Genomic DNA, 22626 nt, shown 5'->3' on the forward strand with positions numbered 1-22626 from the left:
ATGGTGAATTTAGTGTATTTTTCTCTTTGGTTAGTTGTATCTTTTGGTTCACGTTATTTATATTTGAGTTGGTGCCTATTAAGGGCCATGAGATTTGGGATTCATTGGCATCATGAGGTATATTGTGCTTGATTGTTAGTTATAATGTTACATTTTTTTCAGAAGCAATATGTATAATGAATATGGGCAGTGATTTGTTCATGTGTGACTTATGGTGTAGTACATGTTCTTTTATTTTAATGTGAGTTTCAGTTAAGATTTTTTATGGTGAAGAACTTCAAAGAACCTTCATATACTAATTTTTCAGCATTAATGATTTTGATTCATGGTTTTGATTTCAGCTATATACCCACCCGAGTCTTGGCCTCCCAGTGCTTCTTTATTACTGATTTTTTTTTTTTAATAGCAAATCTGTGGCCATCATTTTGTTCACAAAATTTCAGTGTGTATGCACATACTTGTGTGTGTGTGTGTGTGTGTGTGTGTGTGTGTGATATAGGCACAGTAATCACTGACGCAAGTTTCAGTGAAAAATACCAAAGACAATTCCCTAATATACCATCAAATTAACAGCCAATATTTACATTTTCCCAGTCATCCCAATTGTTTTTCTGTTTTTTGTTTTTTGTTTTTTTAAATTTGAATCAGGTTTCAGATGATGTCTATACATTGTATTTACTTGATGTGTCTTTTAAGTCTTTTAATCTGTAGTCCTTTCCATTGCCCTCCTTTCTTCTTGCAGTTTGTGAAGAAATGAAACTATTTTATGCACACACAATTCCCCAAGAATATGTCAGCAGTAGTGCTGCATATTTTGTCGGAAGCAGAGATTGTCTGGTTCCTCTTTTGTTATAGTAGTAGCATTGATGGTCATTGCCCGCATAAAACAATTTGTTAAGGATGGCGAGGGTATTTCCAAAGTAGGTTTATAATTCATATGCTTATATTTGTACATGATCTATTATAAATTAAAATAAGTGTACATACTATTGTCAGTGCCCTTTGCTTTTTTCATGAAGCTTTGTTCTCATAATTAAATAAAAGGTTTGGATATATTACCCACTAAATTTTTTATTATTTTTAGGAAGAGTATCAACCAAAGTGTTCTTCACCCTTTTTGCCCTGCTTGGTCTCTTCATTTGTTTTTTTGGACACAGATTCTGGAAAACAGGTATTACTGATGTAGTTGCTGTTTACGTGACTTATGGGTTATTTTGCTTAAATTCTGCTGGGGAATTTGAATTTTAAGGAGGCGAAGCAACTGCTTATCTCTAGCTGTCTTCATAGATTTGTGGCTGGGTTCTTTTCAGTAAAGATTTTACTTAATTTACTTAGTTCAGTAAAGATTTTACGTAGTGCATTTTAATTTTTTCTTTTAATAATGGATTATAACCTCCTCTTACTAAGAGGGGAACAAAACTGGATTTATTCAGTGAACTTCAATTCCTAGGTCGGCTAGCTGACTAAAAGTAACTGGGGTTGGAAATCAGGACATTTGTGTAAGCATGTGTGGATTTTGACAGTGGTGACTGATGTGGTTTCACATACATCGAGCAGCAGGTCTGTGGTATATGTATACTGAAATGTCTCCTTAGTCCTGGGAGGTTCAGACTACAAATAGGAGCTCCACAATCATCTCTGCGAAACCCATTTGGGGAGTGGGACACAGTAGTTCCCTCTTATCCGTGGGGCATACTTCCCAAGTCTCCTAGTGGATGCCTGAAATTATTGATAGGACTTGAACCCTGTACATACATATATATATATATTTTTTTCCTATCCATGCATATCTATGATAAAATTTAATTTATAAATTAGGCACAGTAAGAAATTAACAATTAATAATAAATAGAATAATTATGGCAAGATAATAAATAGAATAATTATGGCAAAATATCTTATTGTCTTGCACTTGTGAGATGATAAAATGCCCATACAATGAGATGAAGTGAGGTGTAAGATGCAGGTAAGAATTGTGACATGGTGGGACGCCTGGGTGGCTAAGTTGGTTGGAAGACTGCCTTTGGCTTAGGTCATGATCCTGGAGTCCCGGGATCGAGTCCCGCATTGGGCTCCCAGTTCCATGGGGAGTCTGCTTCTCTCTCTGACCTTCTCCTCACTCTCTCAAATAAATAAATAAAATCTTTAAAAAAATAAAAAAATAAAAAAAGAATTGTGACATGGTGTTAGGCTATTGTTGACCTTCTATTGGAACCTCAGAAGGAGGATCATCTGCTTCTGGGCTGTGGGGTAACTGAAGCCATAAGAAGAGAAACCGTGAAGAAGGGGACTACTAGAAAATTATGCTCACTGAATTGATTTGAATTTTAGGGCTGCCCTTTGTGTAACAGTGTTGGCAATCACTAAAAAAAAAAATCCTTATTCATTAACAAGAACAATAACAGAGCATCAAGGAAAGAGTGAAAATAATACTGATCTCAGACTTTTTAAACTTGCTTTAATAAATTATGAATTGTGGGGGTGCCTGGGTGGCTCATTTGGTTAAGTGTCTGACTCCTGATCTCACCGTCATGAGTTCAAACTCTGTGTTGGGCTCCATGCTGGGCCTGGAGCCTACTTTAAAAAAAAAAAAAAATTATGAATTGAAATATGCAACCCCTTTATTATTATATTTTCTCCTTGATTGAGTAGAAAATATTCTGAAGAATGTTTAATTCCTCAAAGTATAGAATGATTTTATAGTAAAGAATATAATTGTTTAGCTCTGGGCAAGGTTCCAAAAATATTACTAGGTATTTTAATGGATGAAGAGAGTGATTAATTATTCAGCATAGATAAGAAAGGATGAATTAAAGGAAGGTATAGAAATTACTTAAAAAAAATATTTATTTATTTATCTGTCAGAGAGAAAGAGAGAGCGCATGCACAAGCAGGGAGAGCAGCAGGCAGAGGGAGAAGCAGGTTTTCTGTTGAACAAGGAACCCAATGTTGGACTCGATCCCAGGACACTGGGATCATGACCTGAGCTGAACACCGATGCTTAACAGACTGAGCCACCCAGGCTTCCCAAAAGTCACTTTTTACTTTGAAATATTTTGTTATTTTTCCTTACATTTTATTTTTCTCATGTAACAAATTAAATCTATTGTGTAGTTTCAGATCAGACACAATGACAGAAGTATACCATTCTTGTTTTCAGTGGGAAGCACAGGGATATTAAAATGAGCTATGAAATTAACAGTTAACGACTTACCAATTGATACTGACCTCTAGGCAGTGTATCTAATAGTTAATACTTTAATACTGTATTCATTTAATATTTACTCCCAGCCACTTGTAAATTTTTCCTGTCTTTCAGGTGTATCTTTCCTCAGAATGTCCTAATATGTGTGAATTCTGAATGCTTAAGCATGTATTTGTAGGTTTGAAATTTAAATTGCACTGTGAAAAGAATACCTAACTATAACTTCTATTTTTTTTTTCTTTTCTTCTTTTTCTGGTGGTTTGCTACTAGAATTATTTTTCATAGGCTTTATCTTCACGGGTTTCTTCTTCTACATACCAGTTACAAGACTGACACTTCTTACGTATGATGGTAAGTGAAAATAATAGAGTTTGGGAAGAAAGTGGTTGTGTTCATACTCCCCCTTTCTTTCTATAGTTTGAACAGTATTGTGTGTGATAGCTTGTTATGTGTGTAAATAATGAGCCACTTACACTTGAAACAGCTTTTCTATGCTGCTCATTTAGACCTTCTCTTCTGGAATTTTAATTAATTAATTTATTTGTTTTTAAGACTTTATTTATTTATTTGACAGAGATCACAAGCAGGCAGAGAGGCAGGCAGCGAGAGAGGGGGAAGCAGGTTTTCCGTTAAGCAGGGAGCCCGATGCAGGACTTGATCCCAGGACTCTGGGATCATGACCTGAGCCGAAGGCAGAGGCTTTAACCCACTGCGCCACTCAGGCGCCCCTCTTCTGGATTTTTAATTTGCTTGGTGAAATCCGTGGTACTTAGGGAAGTGAAGGGCTTTGTTGCTGTAGTCCACCTATGTGGTATATTGAAGATACAAGATTTACAACTATCAAAATATTAAGATTTTCTTTATCTTCAAACACAACCCATCCTTCTTTGTCACATTTAGCAGAATGCTTATTGCCCCTTCTTCCTTAGCCCCAATTTAAGGGTTGTGCCACACCTATCACTTGCCCAGGAGGTTTGGCTCACCTGCTGGTTTCTGCAGCTCTGACCAGCCTGTCCTTAGGGAAGGCCTCCCCGTGCTGGAGTCCTGACATTGCCTCAGTGCTTGACCCACAGAAAGGCTAAGGCTTCCTCTGGCAGTGGCATCGTGTGTCTAAGGCATGTGGTAGAAAAAGCTGCCTCTGGTCAAACAGTTCATCTTCTCCTTCCGTGCAGTTCGTCTGATTTTGACAGCCGTCGCTGGAAGCGTTGGTGGGATTCTCCTGGTAGCTGCTTGGTGGCGATTTGGAATCCTCCTGATTTGCATGCTGTGTGTTGGATTAGAGCTGGGCTTCCTCATCTCCTCAGTGATGTTCTTTGCCCTGCTGGGTAGGAGAAGTGTAATGTTTTCTGCGTTCAGTTTACTGTTTGCAAGACCTCGTTTGGGTTCTCTAGGTGCAAATACTGCCCCATCAGGGACTTGGGGCCTTGCCTGTAGAGTTCTGGTAATTTCTATGGATGATATGGCACTTGAGGGAGGGCCAATACAAAGTGACTCATGAGCACTGAAGCCCGGTGTATCCCACAGATGAGCTTGCCACAGCTGTGCTGGCAGCTGGGTTGGGAACCTGGTGCTTCATTCCTGGGTTGTCTTTTACCCTGACCTTCACTCCCACCATCTGCCAGACTCCGGGCGTTCTCACATACCTACTAAAGGGTGGCAGCATGGGATGGTTCTGGGGATTTTTTTTTTTTTTTTTTTTTTTTAAGTAATCCAGTTTCTATCAGTTTTAAGAATGTGGTTAACTTGTAATTTAACTATCTTTTGTAGGGTTGGAGAAATTTCCCTTTATCCTTCTAAGGTTCCTCAGCTGGCCTAATCATTAAATTAACATAAGATAGATTAACAAAAGGACAAATTTAGTTTTGTATGTATAGGAGCCCCTTAAAAATATGGGCCCAAAGGCTGTCCAGCAGCTGAGGTTTCATTGTCATCCTAAGCTAAGGAATGGGGTAGGCGCCTGGGGTTGCAAGGTGGGGAGTGCAAGTCGCAAGCAAAGAAGAGCAGATGTGTGGTAATCAGCTGTTTGCCTTCCCAGGCAGGTGAGCCTCTCAGATAGAATAGTTACTATGCGTAGCTGCTCTCTTTCTGGGTCAGGCTCCCTGTATAAATGCTTGTAGGCAGTTAGTGAAGCAGTTAAAGTTTTTCCTGACTCTGCTGGGTCCTGATTGCCTTCAACTCAAAATAATCCACATGCCGAAGTGTGCATTTTGGAGTGGCACGTTCTCTCCCCTTCTACTTTGCGGTTGTATAAGAACTTGACGTTTCCTGATTGTTGTCAAAAATATTAAAAAAAAAAAAAGTATTTATATTCTAAGATACTCTGCTATATTTTCTTTTCGTGGTAATGTTTAGGTTTTCTGTTACGTATATCAACATCAGATTAAGGTTGATAGAAATGTTAGATCTAAGAACTATCTCTTGAGGCCATCATCTCTTGAGCACACATGATATAATTTACAGAGTGCGGGTGGCTCTCTGAAGATATTTTTTTCAAGACCAGAAAGAATTGACAAACAGTGTGTTTACTGTCCATCTCAAGTCCCTTTGTTCCGATTTTAGCCAAACCTACAGTCAGGTTCATTCTCACGGGTCCCCTTGTGGGTAGCTTTTTAATCTAGATTGATACAAAGTAGCAGTGTTTAGATCTGGCTAAAGGATAGGTTCACAGGGACATTTGTTGAAAATGCAGATTCAGGGCCCTACTCCCTAAGTGCTAAATGAACTACTTAATGAGCTCCCTTCCCTTTCTTTGCCAGTGCTTGGAGAATAGAGGCATGATTGGTTCGAATTTTTAATAGTTAATGTGTTTATTTGTGAACTGTCTCATTGATGAAGGGCAGTTAGGGTGACCTTCTCCAGTGGGTGCAAAATCGTATTTTTTAAGCATTAAAATTTGAGAAATACTAACCTCTCAGATCTAATGCAATCTCTACTGTTTTCACTTGATGATGTCAATAGCAAAGAGTTTATGCTCTGAAAGGGTCAGTCTTCACATGCCTGCATCACAACTACTATTTTTAATCCCTGGATTTCTTGACTTTTTTTTTTTTTTTTTTTTTTTTAAAGCTACATGTGTCTTTTGTGGAGGTTAATGCAGTTAAATTACAGAATATGATCCATAAATTCACCTCCCTGCAACCTGTTGCAGTTCACTTTCTGAGAACGTGGAGTCCCAAGGTCACATCTTACTATGGAACTCTCCCCCTCTTCCAGGATTTCTGGGTCTCAACATATGGGCCACCTCCAGTTGGACTGAGTGGTGGTGCCAGTATCAGTATAACTGTCTGGCTTACGTCCTCGATATTTAAATGTAAGGGTTTAGTGGAAGCTCAGGCAAGTGGTTAGCCCCCGTCTTTCCTGATCTTCCAAGATGCAGGGCCTGGCAGGAAATTCACTGATAGCCAAAATCTAGTGAATCGATTTTGCTGCTCATATTGGGTAGGAGTTCATATAGTTAGCTCTGAATGCCATTTACTTGCACTTTTTACTTTACAGTACAAAATCATAAAGTGATAGAAACATAGAGCAAGGAAGGATGATATGGAGCTTGGACACGAAATAGTTCAGTCTTCTCATTTTATAAGTTAGGAAACTGGGTCCTAGTATCATGACTAGTGAACGGAAGAGCTTGGACTAGTCCAGCCTTTTCTAAATTTTCCAGGGACTAAAAGCAGAGCATTTACCTGCTTGATTGTCCTCTCACTCCTCATCCTTCTCAGACACATCCTTCAAAGGGGATTGTACTGGCAGTTAAACGAAAAACATCAGAATTCATTTCTAATTGCCAGCCTGTTCCCTGGTGGTCATAATAAACCTTCGATGCCTGTCTGTGTTTAGATGTTGAGAAAATGAAATTGAACTTGGTAAACCTGCTATTAACTCTTGCTTCTTTTTGCAGGAAACTTGAAGATTTTTCAAGACGATGGTGTGTTCTGGGTGACCTTCTCTTGTATAGCTGTTATCATTCCAGTAGTTTTCATGGGCTGCCTAAGAATAGTGAGTGTTTTCATCCAGTGAGATTTATTCATGCTACTGTCCCGGACCTTCAGTTGCTGTTCACTTAGTGCATCACTTTGTATGTTTTATTTACTGGGGAGAGCTACATGAGAATCTTTAGGAGATGATGAATTTTAAATAGGCTTGTTACTGTGAAAGCAAGAGAAGTTCTGATTACAATTAGTACACAATGTTTTTTTTCATCAAGTGGGGCAGATCACCATTGTCTGTATACTTTAAATGGTGGGAGCAGAGAGGTTGGGCTCATGTAAATGCACAAGCAGATAGATTGTTCATTTCAGCAGTCTCTCCAGATGAAGCGTTCTTCGTCTAGTTAGACTTTATTAATGAGGTCCTTCCCCAGGAAAGACATTTCTATGATTAAAGTAAACCATGTTTTAAGAACTCACTGTGGGTGTCAAAGGTGGTTGTCAGTTTAACCTTACAGGTAACCTTTATTCAGCTCTGAGACTTGACCCCGTTTCCTGTGCCCTAAGGGAACAGAAGTGAGTGGGGAGGGTTAGAATCCACTCCCCGTTCTGCCAGTGGCGACGCCTAAACACTTGTACTCTTCCACAGCTGAACATACTGACTTGTGGATTTGTTGGTTCCTACTTGGTGGTCTTGGCCTTTGACAGTTACTTGTACACAAGCCTTTCTTACATCACTTTGAATATACTCAAGAGAGCACTCCACGAGGATTTCCACAGAGCTTTCACAAATGTGCCTTTTCAAACTAATGGTAAGACTAAATCTGGAACACTAGCCCACTTGTACTAACAAGAACACTTGGTAACTAGATTGAAAGAAGGTTAACTGGATCAGAGGAGGAAACTCACACTATACAGATGCTATTAGAGTCTTCTGTTAATGTTCCCTTATCACCATAGGAGCAGAAAATTCAAATTTGTAAGGAGGTTGAAGTTCATACTTCTAAAAATCTTCTAAATGAACTTTGTTAAGAAATTTCTTAACCAGGATTACTCTGGTTACCTGGTCCATTTCCAGTTGGGGTGGGATGAGAATGACAGTCTGATTTTTAAATTATTCCTTTGTTTCCCTCCTTTAAAGAAGCATGTAATTTGCTACTTGAAAGAGAAAAAGTGATTTTCAATCAGTAGGTGTTACTGTTTCTGCAATTTTAAGATGCTACCCATTAAAGCTTCTCCATTAACTGTTTGAAGAAAAAAAAGGTACTAAATTAGATTACTAAATTACTAAATCAGATGTTCACAACGATGTGTAGGATGTTTTGGTTTCAGATATGTTAAAATATGGAATATGGAAAAGCATGTCTTGGAATTGAAGATCTATAAGCATAGTCCTGATTGCTGTGAATATTTAAGGGCAGATCTTTCCCTCTACCATCCTGAGCCTGCCCTCACTGGATAAGAGGTTTAGACTTTGGTAGATGGTAGAGACCTTGAAATCCACGTGTCTTGCAAGTTTTACATACAAAACAATATATTTTTTTTTAATTTTTTTTTTTTTTAATTTATTTAACAGACAGAGATCACAAGCAGGCAGAGAGGCAGGCAGAGAGAGGGCGGGGGGAAGCAGGCTCCCCGCTCAGCAGAGAGCCCAATGCGGGGCTCGATCCCAGGACCCCGGGACCATGACCTGAGCCGAAGGCAGAGGCTTAACCCATTGAGCCATCCAGGCGCCCCAAACAATATTTTGTCTAACCTTTGCCAGCAGCTGTTAGTCTGTTGAACTGTTGAACCTTCTGTACCTGCTCTGCATGAAGGGGTGGCCCCCGTATTGAGTGGAATGGGAGAAAAGAGAGCAGAGTGGCGTCTCATGGTCCGCACATGTGTTCCGCAGATGTGTTCCACACATCTCATGATGTGTGTTTGTGGGGTATAGCTGGAGGACTGGACTACTTTCTCCCCACCCCAGCCCCAAGAAAACACAATGAACAACCACACCTGTGGGCACTGGTCATAGAGTATTAGAATTCCAGGGATCCAAACAACAGACTTTACAGCCTTTCTGGACTTTCAAGTGTCTGTAACAGAAAATTTCCATTTTAGAATTTAAGACTAGCTTCCTTATTCATTCCTCGGTTATAAGTGAGGAAATACACATTTGGCCAAACTCACCAGAAAGTCTAATATTGCCGAGAAAGAATGACACAGATTTAAACTCTGAAAGGTTAAGTGTTAGAGCTCTTTTAGGTTGCGAAATACAAGAGTTCAAACTGCTGTTTTGCTGTTTTTTTAGACTTTATTATCCTGGCAGTATGGGGGATGCTTGCCGTAAGTGGAGTGACGTTACAGATGCGAAGAGAAAGAGGGCAGCCATTTTTTCCTGCCCACCCGTACAAGTTATGGAAGCGAGAGAGGGAGCGCAGAGTAACGAACGTTCTGGACCCTAGCTACCACATCCCTCCATTGAGAGAGAGGCTCTACTGCCGACTAACCCAGATCAAAGAACTCTTCCGGAAGGAACAGCCAGCTGGAGAGAGAACACCCCTGCTTCTGTAGATGCCAAAAGGCTTGGTCAGTGTGATCTTGAAGTACAAGTCAAGTGTTTCCCCAGCTTTGGTGTATATGCCCAGCCTGCTTCAGCCATCTCCAGTGCAAATCTGAGAAGAAAGTAGGCTTTTGTATCTGTCTGTGCTTTGTACTATATTGTGGTGTCCTTATTGATATATTATCAAAAGGTACCCTTCTTTCGTTTATTTTTAATTGTGGTAAAATTACACATTTACTGTATCAATCATAAAGTGTATAGTTCAGTAGGCACTTTGTTTTTGCCTCTTACTGCTTAAAATGCTAATTTAAATATTAAATTATGTCAGTTATTTGAAAACAGGTCAACTTATATAGATAATAAAACTTTGATATGGATATAATGGCCTCCTTTTTTCCTTTAAAGGCCCTTAAAGGAATGTTGACATCTCATTTCCAATTTAAAGTGCATTAGAATTGTTTCTTAGGAAACCAGTTGGCTCCTACCCCAATCTGTAGTCCCATAAGTAAGGAAACCTTCTAAAATTTGCATTTTGTAGTTCTTTCTGCTAAATTGGTGGGTATTAGCATTGATGTCAAATACAGGTTTCAAAAATTTTCTTTTATATACTTTGTACCATCTGTGTTTTTGTGATGAGGAGGGAGTCAAAAAGGAGTCATGTAATTTAAAGGAGCTGCTTTGAATTAGGACCTTGGATTCTGTAAGGAAAGTCCTTTCAGTTTTGACCCTTTTCCTCCATAAGCAAGCACGTGGATGCCCTGCAGTGCATACTCACTCCTCATGGCCTTTTGTCTTAACTGTCAGAGAGGCTGCCTTTGGTTCTGCTGTGGATTGTAAGCTGGGGACTGTGGCATGCCTGAGTCATAGTGACGGTACTTGTTGTTGGTTGCATATATATCTGTGAGTTAACCACTATTTAAATGATGCTGCTTTTCACAGTTTTTCGTAGATTTCTGAAGTTTCAGGTAACTGGAAAATTTTCAGTTTTTGCATTTAAAAGTGTTTTGGAAAGGCTGAAACAAAGTGCAGACATACAAAACTAATCATTTTTGCTTTGCAAAATTAAACACAGGTGTTAACTATTCTGTAATCCTGTTTATATTAACTTCAGTAATACTTGAAATTTTTTTAATCCCTTTAGGGCTTCTGACTTCTGTCATATCTTTGCACATTCTAACAAAGTTCTATGGAATGTTTGTGAGTTATTTTCCATACCATCAAAATGTATTGCCACTGAAGACTAAAGACAGAGCACACTTTTTTGGAGGCTTGAAACAAATTGTTTAAAATTTTTCATAATTTGAGTAATAAAAAGCCACTTTGTATAATTTTTTAAAATAATAAATGCCTATTTTGAAAAAATGCTGAAGTCTCATTAAATTTTTTTTTATGATTTTATTTATTTATGACAGATCACAAGTAGGCAGAGAGGTAGGCAGAGAGAGAGAGGGGGAAGCAGGCTCCCCACTGAGCAGAGAGCCCAATGTGGGGCTCGATCCCAAGGACCCTGAGATCATGACATGAGCCGAAGGCAGAGGCTTAACCCACTGAGCCACCCAGGCACCCCTAACTGAGGAAATTCTTGACCAAGGAGTCATTTAAGTCACTATTATCAATAATAGTGCCCAGATCAAATTTGGGATACCTAACTTCCATTTAAATGTGCTTTATACTGTATCAGAATGAAAATATAAATCATTGATTATTTTCAGTTTTCTTCTGCTGGTGAATTGGTGACAACACAATGAGAAGGCAGCCTTCTGCAAGCAGAGGAGAGGCCTCAGTGGAAAACAACCTCGATCTTGGACTTCCAGCCTCCAGAGTGGTGAGAAAATAAATTTCTGCTTAAGCCACTCGTGTATCGTATTTCATGGCAGGCCTAGCTAGAAACTAATACACTTTAGAAATCATTTTACCCTGATTGTTGATTGGAAGACTTCTGGGCAATCTGGCCACTGTGATCATAAGGACCACTCTATGAAGTGGAGGTAGAGAGGGGCTCAAGCTAGTGGAAACTTGGGCTTACCCAGGGACTACCATATAATCATTACACTCCGGAGGTTGTCAGTCTGGATCAGGCTATATCACCAACAACAAGAAATCCCCCACATAAAATGATAGTAGTTTTATTTTGATCTCACTTTTACTTATTACATAAATAAGTGTTGAATTCCTAAGTGCCAGGCTGTGCCTTGGGTACTAGGAAGAAGATGGTGGAATATACTGGCATGGCCCCTGCTGCATCGTTTGGAGAGTGATGAGACAGGTACTAGAGTAGTTACCCAGAGGAGGTACGATATGCAATGAAATTTAAAATGGACGAGGGGGGGGGGCGCCTGGGTGGCTCAGTGGGTTAAAGCCTCTGCTTTCGGCTCAGGTCATGATCTCAGGGTCATGGGATCGAGCCCCACGTCGGGCTCTCTGCTCAGAGGGGAGCCTGCTTCCTCCTCTCTCTGCCTGCCTCTCTGCCTACTTGTGATCTCTCTGTCAAATAAATAAATAAAATCTTAAAAAAATAAATAAATAAAATAAAATGGACGAGGGGATGGAATCCACGATGCCAGGCGAGAATTCCTTGAAATGACACTGAAGCTGAAATTGGAAGATGAGTAGGAGTAACTAAACCATGGAGGCTGAGTGCATGGTTGAAACCATAAGGCGAAGCTTCGAGGCCTTCCCTTCTCTGTGGAGAGCCTCCAGGGGCATCTCCCTCTCCCCGCCAGTCCTTGCAGCCCTTCACTTTGGTGCTTGGTGGGGTCAGCAAGCCCATTCTCAGCTTTCCACATTTCGATCCAGAAAGGATGTTGTTGGTGGTGTTTTTTAAAAAATGGAGATGTAATTGACCTCCCACACTATGTAAGTTTAAGGTATAGTATGTGGATTTGGTATATTGAGGTTACGGTAGGATTACCACCAGAGAGTGAGCTGATGCCTCTGATGTGTCACATAATTATCATTCTTTTTGTGAAAACAGGATCCAGTTTCTTGGCAGCCTTGAAGTTTATAATACAGTAGTGTTGACCATAATCCCTAGTGCATTTGAGCTCCAGATTTTGCCTATTAATTCTGAGTTCATTCCTTCCTTAAATAACATTTCCCCAATTCTCCCACCTTTAGCTGCTGGTCACCACCATTTTGGGGTTTTTGAGATTCCACGCAGAAGTGGTATCATCTAGTGTTTGTCTTTCTCTGGCTTCCCTCACTTGGCATAGTTCTCTCAAGGTCCATCCATGTTTTTGGAAATGGCAGGCTTGCTTTCTTTTTCATGGCTGAACAGTGTTTAATTTTATATACACACACAACCCCTCCACATCTTTATCTGGTCATCCATTGATAGACGCTTAGGATGTTTCCTTGTTTTGGTTTTTGTGACTAATGCTGCAGTAAACATGGGAATTAGCCATTTTTATAAGATCTTGCTTTTCATTTCCTTTGGCTATATACCCAGAAGTGAGATTACTAGATTGTATGTTGGTTCTGTTTTTATTGTCTTCCTTGTTAAATTTTATCTGTACTATAAAACTGCACAGAGCACACCTTGTCTTTTGTTTACCTTTTTCTTTTCCTCCCAAGACCCTAGAATTTAGCAGGTGTTTCCTGGCAGCTGGGTCAGAACACTTGAGTGATCTGCAAGCTGTGGTCGTCAAATTCTTTCCTTTTGTTGGAGTCCTATTAATATACCTCTATATAAGTATAATATACCTACTCCATTGCCCACAGGGTGAATTCCTTCCTTTGGAAGGAGGTTAAAGGATGGCCATATCAACCTTTTTTTCTTTGTAGTTCTTAGGGGCTAGAAGGCTTGTTCACCTGAGGTTCATGGCTCCTCCTGGTAATGGGTTCTCTATTGTCCAGACTGGCTTGTGTGTTATCTGGCCTGCCTGAACTTGTGGTGAGTGCACTGGGCAGGACATGGATGCCTGTGTCTGGGAGCTTTAAGGAAGGGGGTGGAAGATTAGAAAGTGATGCAGATGGATGAAGTAGTTGAGACGCACTAAGTGTGCCTTTGCTCCCCAGTTTTCCAGTCAGCAATTGAACTGGACCTCAACAACTTTTTAAAAAAATTTTATTTTAGGGCGCCTGGGTGGCTCAGTGGGTTAAAGCCTTCGGCTCAGGTCCTGGTCCCGGGGTCCTGGGATCGAGCCCCACATCGGGCTCCCTGCTCAGCGGGAAGCCTGCTTCCCCCTCTCTCTCTCTGCCTGCCTCTCTGCCTACTTGTGATTTCTGACTGTCAAATAAATAAATAAGATCTTTTAAAAAAAAATTTTAGAGAGTCGCACAAGGACACAAGCAAGCACGTGAGCAGGGGGAAAGGGCAGAGGAAGGAGAGAATCCCAAGCAGACTCCACAGAGTGCTGAGTGCAGGGCTCTATCTCACAACCCTGAGAGGACTTGAGCTAAAACCAAGAGTTAGACAGTTAATCACCTGAGCCATCTAGGAGCTCTAACACCTTTATTTAGAGCAGGAGACCGTCCATATATCAAAATTACTTGACAGTGAATATATGTATTGCTAGGGCTGGGCCTAGGGTCTAGAGGACTATTTTCATGGACAGAATTAAAGGCTCTTCTCTGAGGAAAAAAAAAAAAAAAAAACCAACACAACAAAAAACTCTCATCTTGCTTATTAATGGCTCAGCCAGTTAAGCATCTGCCTTTGGCTCACGTCATGATCTCAGGGTCCTCGGATGGAGCCCCGAGTCATGTCTGGCTTCCAGTGGGGAGTTGGTTTCTTCCTTTGCCCCTCCCCATGCTCATACTGTCTCTCTCTTCCTCTCAAATAAAATCTAAAAAAAAAAAAAAAATGCCTGAAAGTTTTTCAACACTAGCCTGTCTTCCATTTCACAAGTAGAACTACTCTTCTTCCAAACCAACTCTCCCTCCTGAATTCCTTCAATGATCTATACCAGTGATTCTCTACTGAATTTTCTCCTGAATGATGTTTTTAACCTCTTATATTCTATAGGTCTAGAGTCTGCATGACCAGGAATAAAATTATTATAAAGATTTTTATTTAAATTCAGTTAGTTAGAGATAGGTCTTAAAATGAACGTATTCTAGAAGTTAACATTTGAGGTATTCATTCACTTGATCTCACATCAACCATTGATTTGGGAGCACTGAATATTTGACCACTGAGTGTAGCTGAAATCTAAGATGAAGCTGATACATCCGAGGCATTTTAAAGTAGCCAAGGGCCAGCCCTATTCGTCCTGAACTGTCTGTACAGACAAAAGCAATTTGCTGAGGCTTGGGGTTATGCAGTGACAAGCTCTTGGAACCCAGATTCTAACCAGCTTTCCTCTGTTAGATTTATAGAAAGATGAAAATGTAGCTTTCCTAGCAATGTCTGATACCCAAAAAAGTGTATATCCTGTGCTTCAAGATAAGGATGTCTTTACTCTGGGTCTAGTTCTACCTACTGTACTGATTTCAACATAGTGAATTTTCTGACAGCTTTAGTTATTCCAAAGCCATGGGGTTTACGCTTTGCCTTTTATGTGAGTTTAATCCTTTATTCCTTATGTGGCAAAAACAAACAAACAAACAAACAAACAAAAACTTGCAAGGGTTATCATTAACTGAAAAAAACAAAACAAAACTGAGGAACCAAGGTGTAGTTGAGATTCCAATTGTGTGTGGGAGGGGTGTGTGTGTATGTTTAACAGCACTTAATAGATTAAGTTTTTCTGATTCACAAGAAACTTGTAATTACCTTTGGGAAGACATGGGTTGTAAGAGACTGACTTTGAACTGTAATATTTTCTGTATGGTGGATTTTTAACTGTATACCTTTATTTTTCCTTTATGTAAAAGATAAATTGTAACAAAAAGGAATATAACAAACTCTTGAGAATTTATACACTGGAAATAGGTATAGTACATAAAATACATACATAGATGTTTAGGGAAGCATTGTTTTATGTTAACAAAAATTGAAAACAGTCTGAATTTCTATCACTAGGAGAAATAGTTGGATAAATTATGACATCTATACAAAGACAGTTTGGTTTTCAGGCAACGAAGTTTTTTGTAGCTAAGTGTCTAGTGTATGTAAAACAATGAATTAGAAGCATACTGATGTTATTTGCTTCTGGACATTTCTCCCTATGCCTTTGATTTTTACGTAGTTGTATGTTCAATTTAGTATTAAGGTTTCTGTTATGCAAATTTAGGTACATGTTTTTGTTCCTGTTGCTAGAATCTTTAAGCTGTGGTATATAATAAACTACATTGGGTAGATGTTGATTATAAATTAATAATTGACATAAACTATTTCCCTATTGTATGATATTTAGGTTGAATCTAATTTGTTCACTCTAGCACGAATCATAATGTGTGTTAACCAGGGGAAGCAGTGGAGATAGTGAGAAATGGTAGGATACTGATATATTTAGAAGGGAGGGTCAATAGGATTTGCCAATGAATTGGGTGTAAAATAGAACAGGAAGTAGAGATGAAGATGCCACCAAGATTTTCGGCTGAAACGATGGAGTTATCATAAACTGAGATGGCTGGACAGTGAGACTGCTTTGAGCATGTTGAGTCTGAGATCTCTCTTTGATAGTTACACTTGAAGGAGTCTGGAGTTAATGAGAGGTTTAATGAGAGCTGTAAAGCTGGGAGTCATCGGCATTACAGGTGATATTTAAAGTCATGAGATTGGATGAGATCACCAAGGAAGTGAGTAGGAATAAAGTAGAAATAAGGACTGAGCCCTGGGGCTCTCTAATTTTAAGTCAGAAGAAAGAACAAAAGCAGCCACAGAGGTAAAAAGAAAGCCCCTTCCAATTAGAAATTATTCTTCATTGCTGTTTAACTAAAAACTGACTCCTATTTTACTCAGACTGTCAGAAAAGGTGGAGATCATCAAATGAGTTAATGCTATGATCTTCCAATCATTGAGGCAATTTAGAAATAAAATACTTTGTAAGTCACCCTTATATAAAGGAGATCAATTTGAGCAGATAATACTTCATCTGTAAGGTTGTATATAATTGGTTTTTTAGAATAGTAGTGGATAGATGATAAATAGATATTGTTTTTTAGGGTTGCCGTAACAAATCACCATAAGGGGTGGTTCACAATTCTGAAAAATTAAGAAGGCCAGAAGTCTGAAATCAAGCAGGGCTGGCCCCTTCTGGAGGCTCTGAGGGACAAGGCATTCCATACCTTTCTCCTGGCTTCTGGTGTATAGTGTGGCCCCAAGGCTTGCATAACTCCCCACCTGTCTTCACATGGCTTTTTCCTCATGTGTCTGTTTGAAATATCCTTGTCTCTTATAAGGACACCAGTCATTGGATATAGGGCCCATCCTAAATTCAGGATGATTTTACCCCAAGATCCTTAAATTTTCAAAAACTTAAATTACGGTCATATTCACAGGTACAGAACATCAGAACCAGGACTGGACATACCTTTGAAGGGACACTCTTAAACCCACCACATACAATAAAAAGGCTTGCAGGATAAGGAATAAGTTGCAGGCCAATTCCTAAGAAATACAGGTGTAAGTTGTTGCTAAGTACTAGCTTTGTGGTAAGAGATGAGATGCCATAAAAAAAACCTGTATGTAAGGATAAATGTAAGCATTGTTCTCAAATTAACTTGGAGACCATATCAATTTCAACCATTTGTCTTTATTGATAAAATGGCTCCTACGCCGTACACACTCTCAGACATATATTTAAGGTTTTACTTTAAAAAAAAAATATGGATGGAAAACTGTGAAGTAAATGTCTTTAAAAACCAAGATCTTAAAATTATATCCAAGTAAGAAGACCAAGAATAAATTAACTTATTTATAAAAATAACTATCAAGTAACATTTTGTAACAGAGCTGCCTCAATGAATTGCCTCAGACTTAATCTCAACTGTGTAGCTTATTTTAATTCTGACTTGGGATAAAAACTGTATAAATGAATGTGTCACCAAATTAACAGATACTTACCCCAAAACCAACAGAAAAGCTTAAAATAAAAACTGTCATTTATAAAATATCAATTAAGGCCTCTGAGAATCTGTTCAGTGTTTGGGCCATTAGCCCTTTTCAGTCAGCCCCATCGACCCTACTCACCCCAAAATTAGGATAGAAAATTCCAAGGTGAAAAGTAGTTTTCAATTTTATCAATATATGAAATTATACACAAAAATTACCATGTGAATATTTCTTTAACAAATTATATACCCCAAAGTGGAATTTCCTATTGTGCTAATTTTAATATAAATGAATATATTTGAACATATGTGACTTTTTCTTTTATCCTTTTATTTTATAATCACAAAATAAGAAAAATTTAGATTTCAACTCATGTTAAAGTACATTTATGTCTAGTGGCTTTTAAAAATTTACATACTGGATATATATTTTGTAAAAAACAAAACAAATACTTATAAATCCATAGACTTCCTTCCCCTCACCCCCCCTTTGACTGAGAGGTTATAAGAAAAATCTTACAGGTTATGAGGACCAGATAGAGGTTAAGAATAGATCCAGAAAACAATTTTTTTTTTTGAAATTTTAACTTACTTTCTGTATCTCTTAAGAATACTTAAAAAAAAAAAAAAACTTTTAAAAAAGGGTTCAGTGAGGCAGAACAATTCTTAATTTACTCTGAAATTACCTTACCTATGCTGTATCAAACATTTCAACTCTTTCAGCTAAGAGCTACATAATATCCTTAAGATCAACCAGAGAAGAGAAAAATCTCATCTTCATTATTGATTTAGAACCAAAACTTAAATCTTTCAAAGGAGTAGTTTAACCTACTAATATGTCTAAGATCTTCTTTCTTAGAAAGTAATATTCTTTCTCTTTCATTCCTGAAATATTTCATATACTTAAGCAACTTATGGACAATTGTTAGCTATTTTAACTATGGCAAGTTAGCTAAAATGAAATCACCTCTTGTTTATGGTGCACATAAAACATTCTTATGGCCTTGCTAAATGAATTTTCTTTGACAAAAATTTACATTTCTGGGAAGGTAGACAGGCAATCATTAAAGCTGAAGTCTCATGGTACATAAAGCTCTCTCTTAACTCTGATGCCATACAAGGAGGAGAAATAAAATTTAGTATGACAATCTTTCTTCATAAAACTGTGGCAAAATGTGAATAATTTCATGAACTCCCAAACATTTACTGGGGATAGTTGGGCTTACCCAAGTGTCATCCAGAATGCCACCTGCACTGCTGGAAGCTCTTGACAGTTTAGCACTCAGAAAATCTTTAGTTTGTTCATCCATTAACAAAGTTTCTATTTTAAATTTTATTTTGGAATAAAGTCTATGACCATTAACTATGCATTTTTTTGTTGCTATCTCAAGAATTATCATTGCCAGTGCACTGTACATACTATAGAAAAAAAATAAAGCAAAGGGTAGCTTGAGACAGATTTTTCTGTTAATTCATTCACTTTAGTAGACCAGTCCTGGTGACCATTTAGAGCCTTGTAAGAAGCTCACACACTTACAGGCTCTTCAGCTCTTCCTCAGACTCAGGTCACTATTGGTCACTAATGCTGACAAAGATGAACTTTCAGACATATCATCCTTCCTAAGGTTCAGAAATGATTCTCGAGTTATTTGAAGGATCTCTCTCAAGCCTTTGTTTTCTTGCTAAAAGAGGGCAAAAAAACAAAGATGCAGTCAGCAGGACAGCCCCGAGAATACAAACATATCTTAAGCCAAACATATGAAGGTATGACAGAAGGTTCTATCATTGGCAGACATACACTAAATGATATATGCAGTTGAAGTTGACAACTTGAATCCAAATAATACTTTTTTTTTTTTTTTAAAGGATTTTATTTATTTATCAGAGAGAGAGATAGGGAGAGAGAGTGAGCATAGGCAGGCAGAATGGCAGGCAGAGGCAGAGGGAGAAGCAGGCTCCCTGCCAAGCAAGTAGCCCGATGTGGGACTCGATCCCAGGACGCCGGGATCATGACCTGAGCCGAAGGCAGCTGCTTAACCAACTGTGCCACCCAGGCATCCCAAGAATACTTTTTTAAAAAAAGATACAAGAACTGTGCTCAGTGTTTTCCACCAGTGCAAAGCCTCCTTTTTTATGCAGCTCTGATTGTAGATGGAACCTGAGAAATTGCCTTATTTTAAACTCACAGTATAGATGAAGAAAATAACATCTAGGTTTATATTTCTATAAACTCAGCAAAGCCTGTGAATAATACCCTGGGACTAGGACCTCCTAGTACTTTAGTCCTTTTACTCCTTTCCATGAAAGCATGGAATGCAGGACAAGCCATCTGGTCTGGTTTGTTTTCTTCCCTCTAATTTGAAAGCAGCAGGGTTGGCTGAGTGAATTGGGATATTTTTCAAAAAGGCAAGTGACCAGATCTAGCACTAATAACTACCACCTTCCCCCCAGATTAGTTACTATAAGAAATAAGCAGACATTTAAAAATAACATTTGTAATTCTCAACCATTTTGTCTTCAGTCTTTCTAAATTTTACTGGTACAAAGCAGGGATCGGCAAACTACATACAGCCTGGCTTGAGGTCTGTTGTTTTTAAATTAAACTTTACAGGAACATAGGTAAACTCAGTCTTTTTTGTGTATATTGCTGCTTTGTGTTACAATGGCAGAGCTGAGTAGTTCCAACAGAATGTTTGGTTTGCAAAGCCTAAAATATTTCCTATCTGGTCCTTTACTGAAAAAGTTTGCTTAACCCTGTTTAAAGAATGCTTAAAGACAGAAATCACTTTAGGCCCTCAATAACCAAAAGTATCTCCATTATGATTTCAAAATGAAACTTTCAAAACATAAAAGTTGGGGCACCTGGCTGGCTTAGTTTTTGGGCATTTGCCGCTGGCGCAGGTCATAATCCCAGAGTCCTAGGATCGAGCTCCACGTTGGACTCCCTGCTTGGTGGGAAGCTTACTTCTCCCTCTCCCATTCCCCCTGCTTGTATTCCCTCTCTCTCTGTCAAATAAGTAAAATCTTTAAAAAATGAATAAAGTATAAAAGTCTGTTCTACTGATCTGAATTATTCAACAATGACTGATGCTTGTGCTGCCACAAATAAAGGACGGAAAAGCTTTTATATTCCTCAGAAAAATACAAGTGCCCTAAGAATATCCGTGGTTTAAAAAAACTTTTCCTGCATCATCATCATTTCCAACAGAATGAAGAAATTTTTTAAATTACTAAATTAAAAAGCATATTCACCCAGTAACAGGAAGCAACACAGGATCAAAACATCAATGTTCTCAAATACTGCTTTACTGATCCTCGACTCTTCTATTACTATGGAAATGGTCCTGCATTATATGCCCATATAACCAGTATCCAGGTTAAGAAAGAGAACATTGCCAGTTTTCCAGAGAAGTGTATACATATATTTTTAAATGGGATGTATTTTCTGGCATAAATCTTTGTATGGACAGTTTTTATCCACATTTGCAATTTAAAACTTACTTCAAGTTGAAATATTCGCTCCTGTTCCTTGCAACCCTGTTGCTCGTCAATTTCAATAGCTTTCCTCATTACTGCTGCCATTTCCGTTATCTGATCAACATGTGCTTGTAATTCCTGAAAAAAAGAGATGGGAGTTGCAAATCAGTGAAATACTTTAGTTTTATTTTTGGATCCTCTCCTTTTTAAAAAGTCTGCATTGCCACTTAATATGGATGTAATATTCTTACATTGCCATTTAACATGAAGGTACTTTATAAACCAGTTTTACCAGAAAGTTGACTGACCATGAATGTGCTTTTGAAATCAGGGTTTTATCAGGGCTACAAGTAAGGATAAACACCACAATATAACTAAACCCACTAGCAAGAAGTGTACTCATATTTCACATTCCTCTCACCCTACAAATGATCAACAACTTTTCCTTTTTTATACCTACATATAGTACTAATTAAAGTAATGGGGAAGACAAAAATTGACCATATTTGATCTCTTTACCCCTAACATCTTCATGATTCACAAGTCTTTTCTGTATTATCCATGTCTAAAAACTGATCTCAATCCAACCTAGAAACTTTTCCAGATTATAATCTTCCTTGAGAGCAGGAACTGTATCTTGTTTATATTTGCCTGTGTCTGGTACATAATGGATAATAAATATTGAATAAAATGAACAGAAGTCTGCTTTTGAGTATTAAAATATTAAATGTCCTTCTTTGCAAACTGTTCAAATCTCACTTAGGTGTAAAATGGCCACATTTATTTGGTGTAGCAGGTAGTACAAATTTCTTCCAATCTCATGCTATTATTACTTTTTGCACACCTATGATATGCCAGGCACCGTGCTAAGCAATGGGAATAGGAAACCTATCAAGACATGTTCCCTGATTTCAAGGAGCTTAGAGTCAAGTGAAAGAGACAGACATGAGGTTTAAAAATCAACAGAAACTTGAGAATAATAATTTTTTCAACAAATAGCTTCTAAGATCATTGTTCACTGGCAGTTGGGGGTGATTTTTATTATATTAAGGTCAAACTCAAAAGCTAAAATCTCCCCCCAATAACCTTGTCTCTTAAATTGTATATATCTGATTTGTAAAAAGGATTTGGAAAGGACCTCCAAAACTTACAAAACTAGTAAACTGGAAAAATATGGAGAACAAATAGTATCTTTAGCAAACCACACATTTAGTACATTCTAACCAACAAAAATACAGATCCTTAAATTATTTTAATGGGGACACCTATACAATGCTAGTATGCAGAAAGGCAAAACAAAAGGACTAATCTGCACTACCCAATATGATGCTATGCAAATGTCAATTAAAATTAAACACCTTTTAAAAAAGTTAATTCAGTCCGAGTTGCACTAGTGACACTTGAAGTGCTCAATAGCCAAGTGGCACTGGTGGCTTCCATGTTGAATAGCACAGATAAAGAACATTTTCATCATTTCAGGAAGTACTATTGGACAGTCCTGGATTAGATTATGGTAGCAACAATAATATCAAGAC

General features: G+C 38.3%; 2 protein-coding genes across 4 annotated transcripts in view; one reads left to right on the plus strand and one right to left on the minus strand.

Annotated features, from left to right (window-relative positions):
* Nucleotides 1-15932, plus strand: part of TM7SF3 (transmembrane 7 superfamily member 3) — a 40787-nt gene extending 24855 nt beyond the window's left edge. The window contains exons 8-14 of one of the 2 annotated variants that reach the window (XM_059402741.1): nucleotides 1085-1171; nucleotides 3476-3556; nucleotides 4378-4530; nucleotides 7104-7201; nucleotides 7781-7943; nucleotides 9425-9702; nucleotides 11389-15932. In XM_059402741.1, coding sequence (XP_059258724.1) covers nucleotides 1085-1171; nucleotides 3476-3556; nucleotides 4378-4530; nucleotides 7104-7201; nucleotides 7781-7943; nucleotides 9425-9687 — 845 coding nt within the window. In that variant the 3' untranslated portion in view covers nucleotides 9688-9702; nucleotides 11389-15932. Of the gene's footprint in view, nucleotides 1-1084; nucleotides 1172-3475; nucleotides 3557-4377; nucleotides 4531-7103; nucleotides 7202-7780; nucleotides 7944-9424; nucleotides 11064-11388 lie in introns of those variants that run through there. The other variant, XM_059402742.1, reaches the window with a different exon arrangement.
* A 1364-nt stretch (nucleotides 15933-17296) lies between these two features.
* FGFR1OP2 (FGFR1 oncogene partner 2) overlaps nucleotides 17297-22626 on the minus strand; it is a 29062-nt gene continuing 23732 nt past the window's right edge. For both annotated transcript variants that reach the window (XM_059402743.1, XM_059402744.1), the window contains 2 exons: nucleotides 21116-21229; nucleotides 17297-19296 (listed from right to left, as the gene is read on the minus strand). In XM_059402743.1, the coding sequence (XP_059258726.1) occupies nucleotides 19159-19296; nucleotides 21116-21229 (252 nt within the window). In that variant the 3' untranslated portion in view covers nucleotides 17297-19158. The remainder of the gene's footprint in view (nucleotides 19297-21115; nucleotides 21230-22626) is intronic.

The sequence above is a fragment of the Mustela nigripes genome, chromosome 6 (assembly GCF_022355385.1).
Source record: "Mustela nigripes isolate SB6536 chromosome 6, MUSNIG.SB6536, whole genome shotgun sequence".
Taxonomy (NCBI): Eukaryota; Metazoa; Chordata; class Mammalia; order Carnivora; family Mustelidae; genus Mustela; species Mustela nigripes.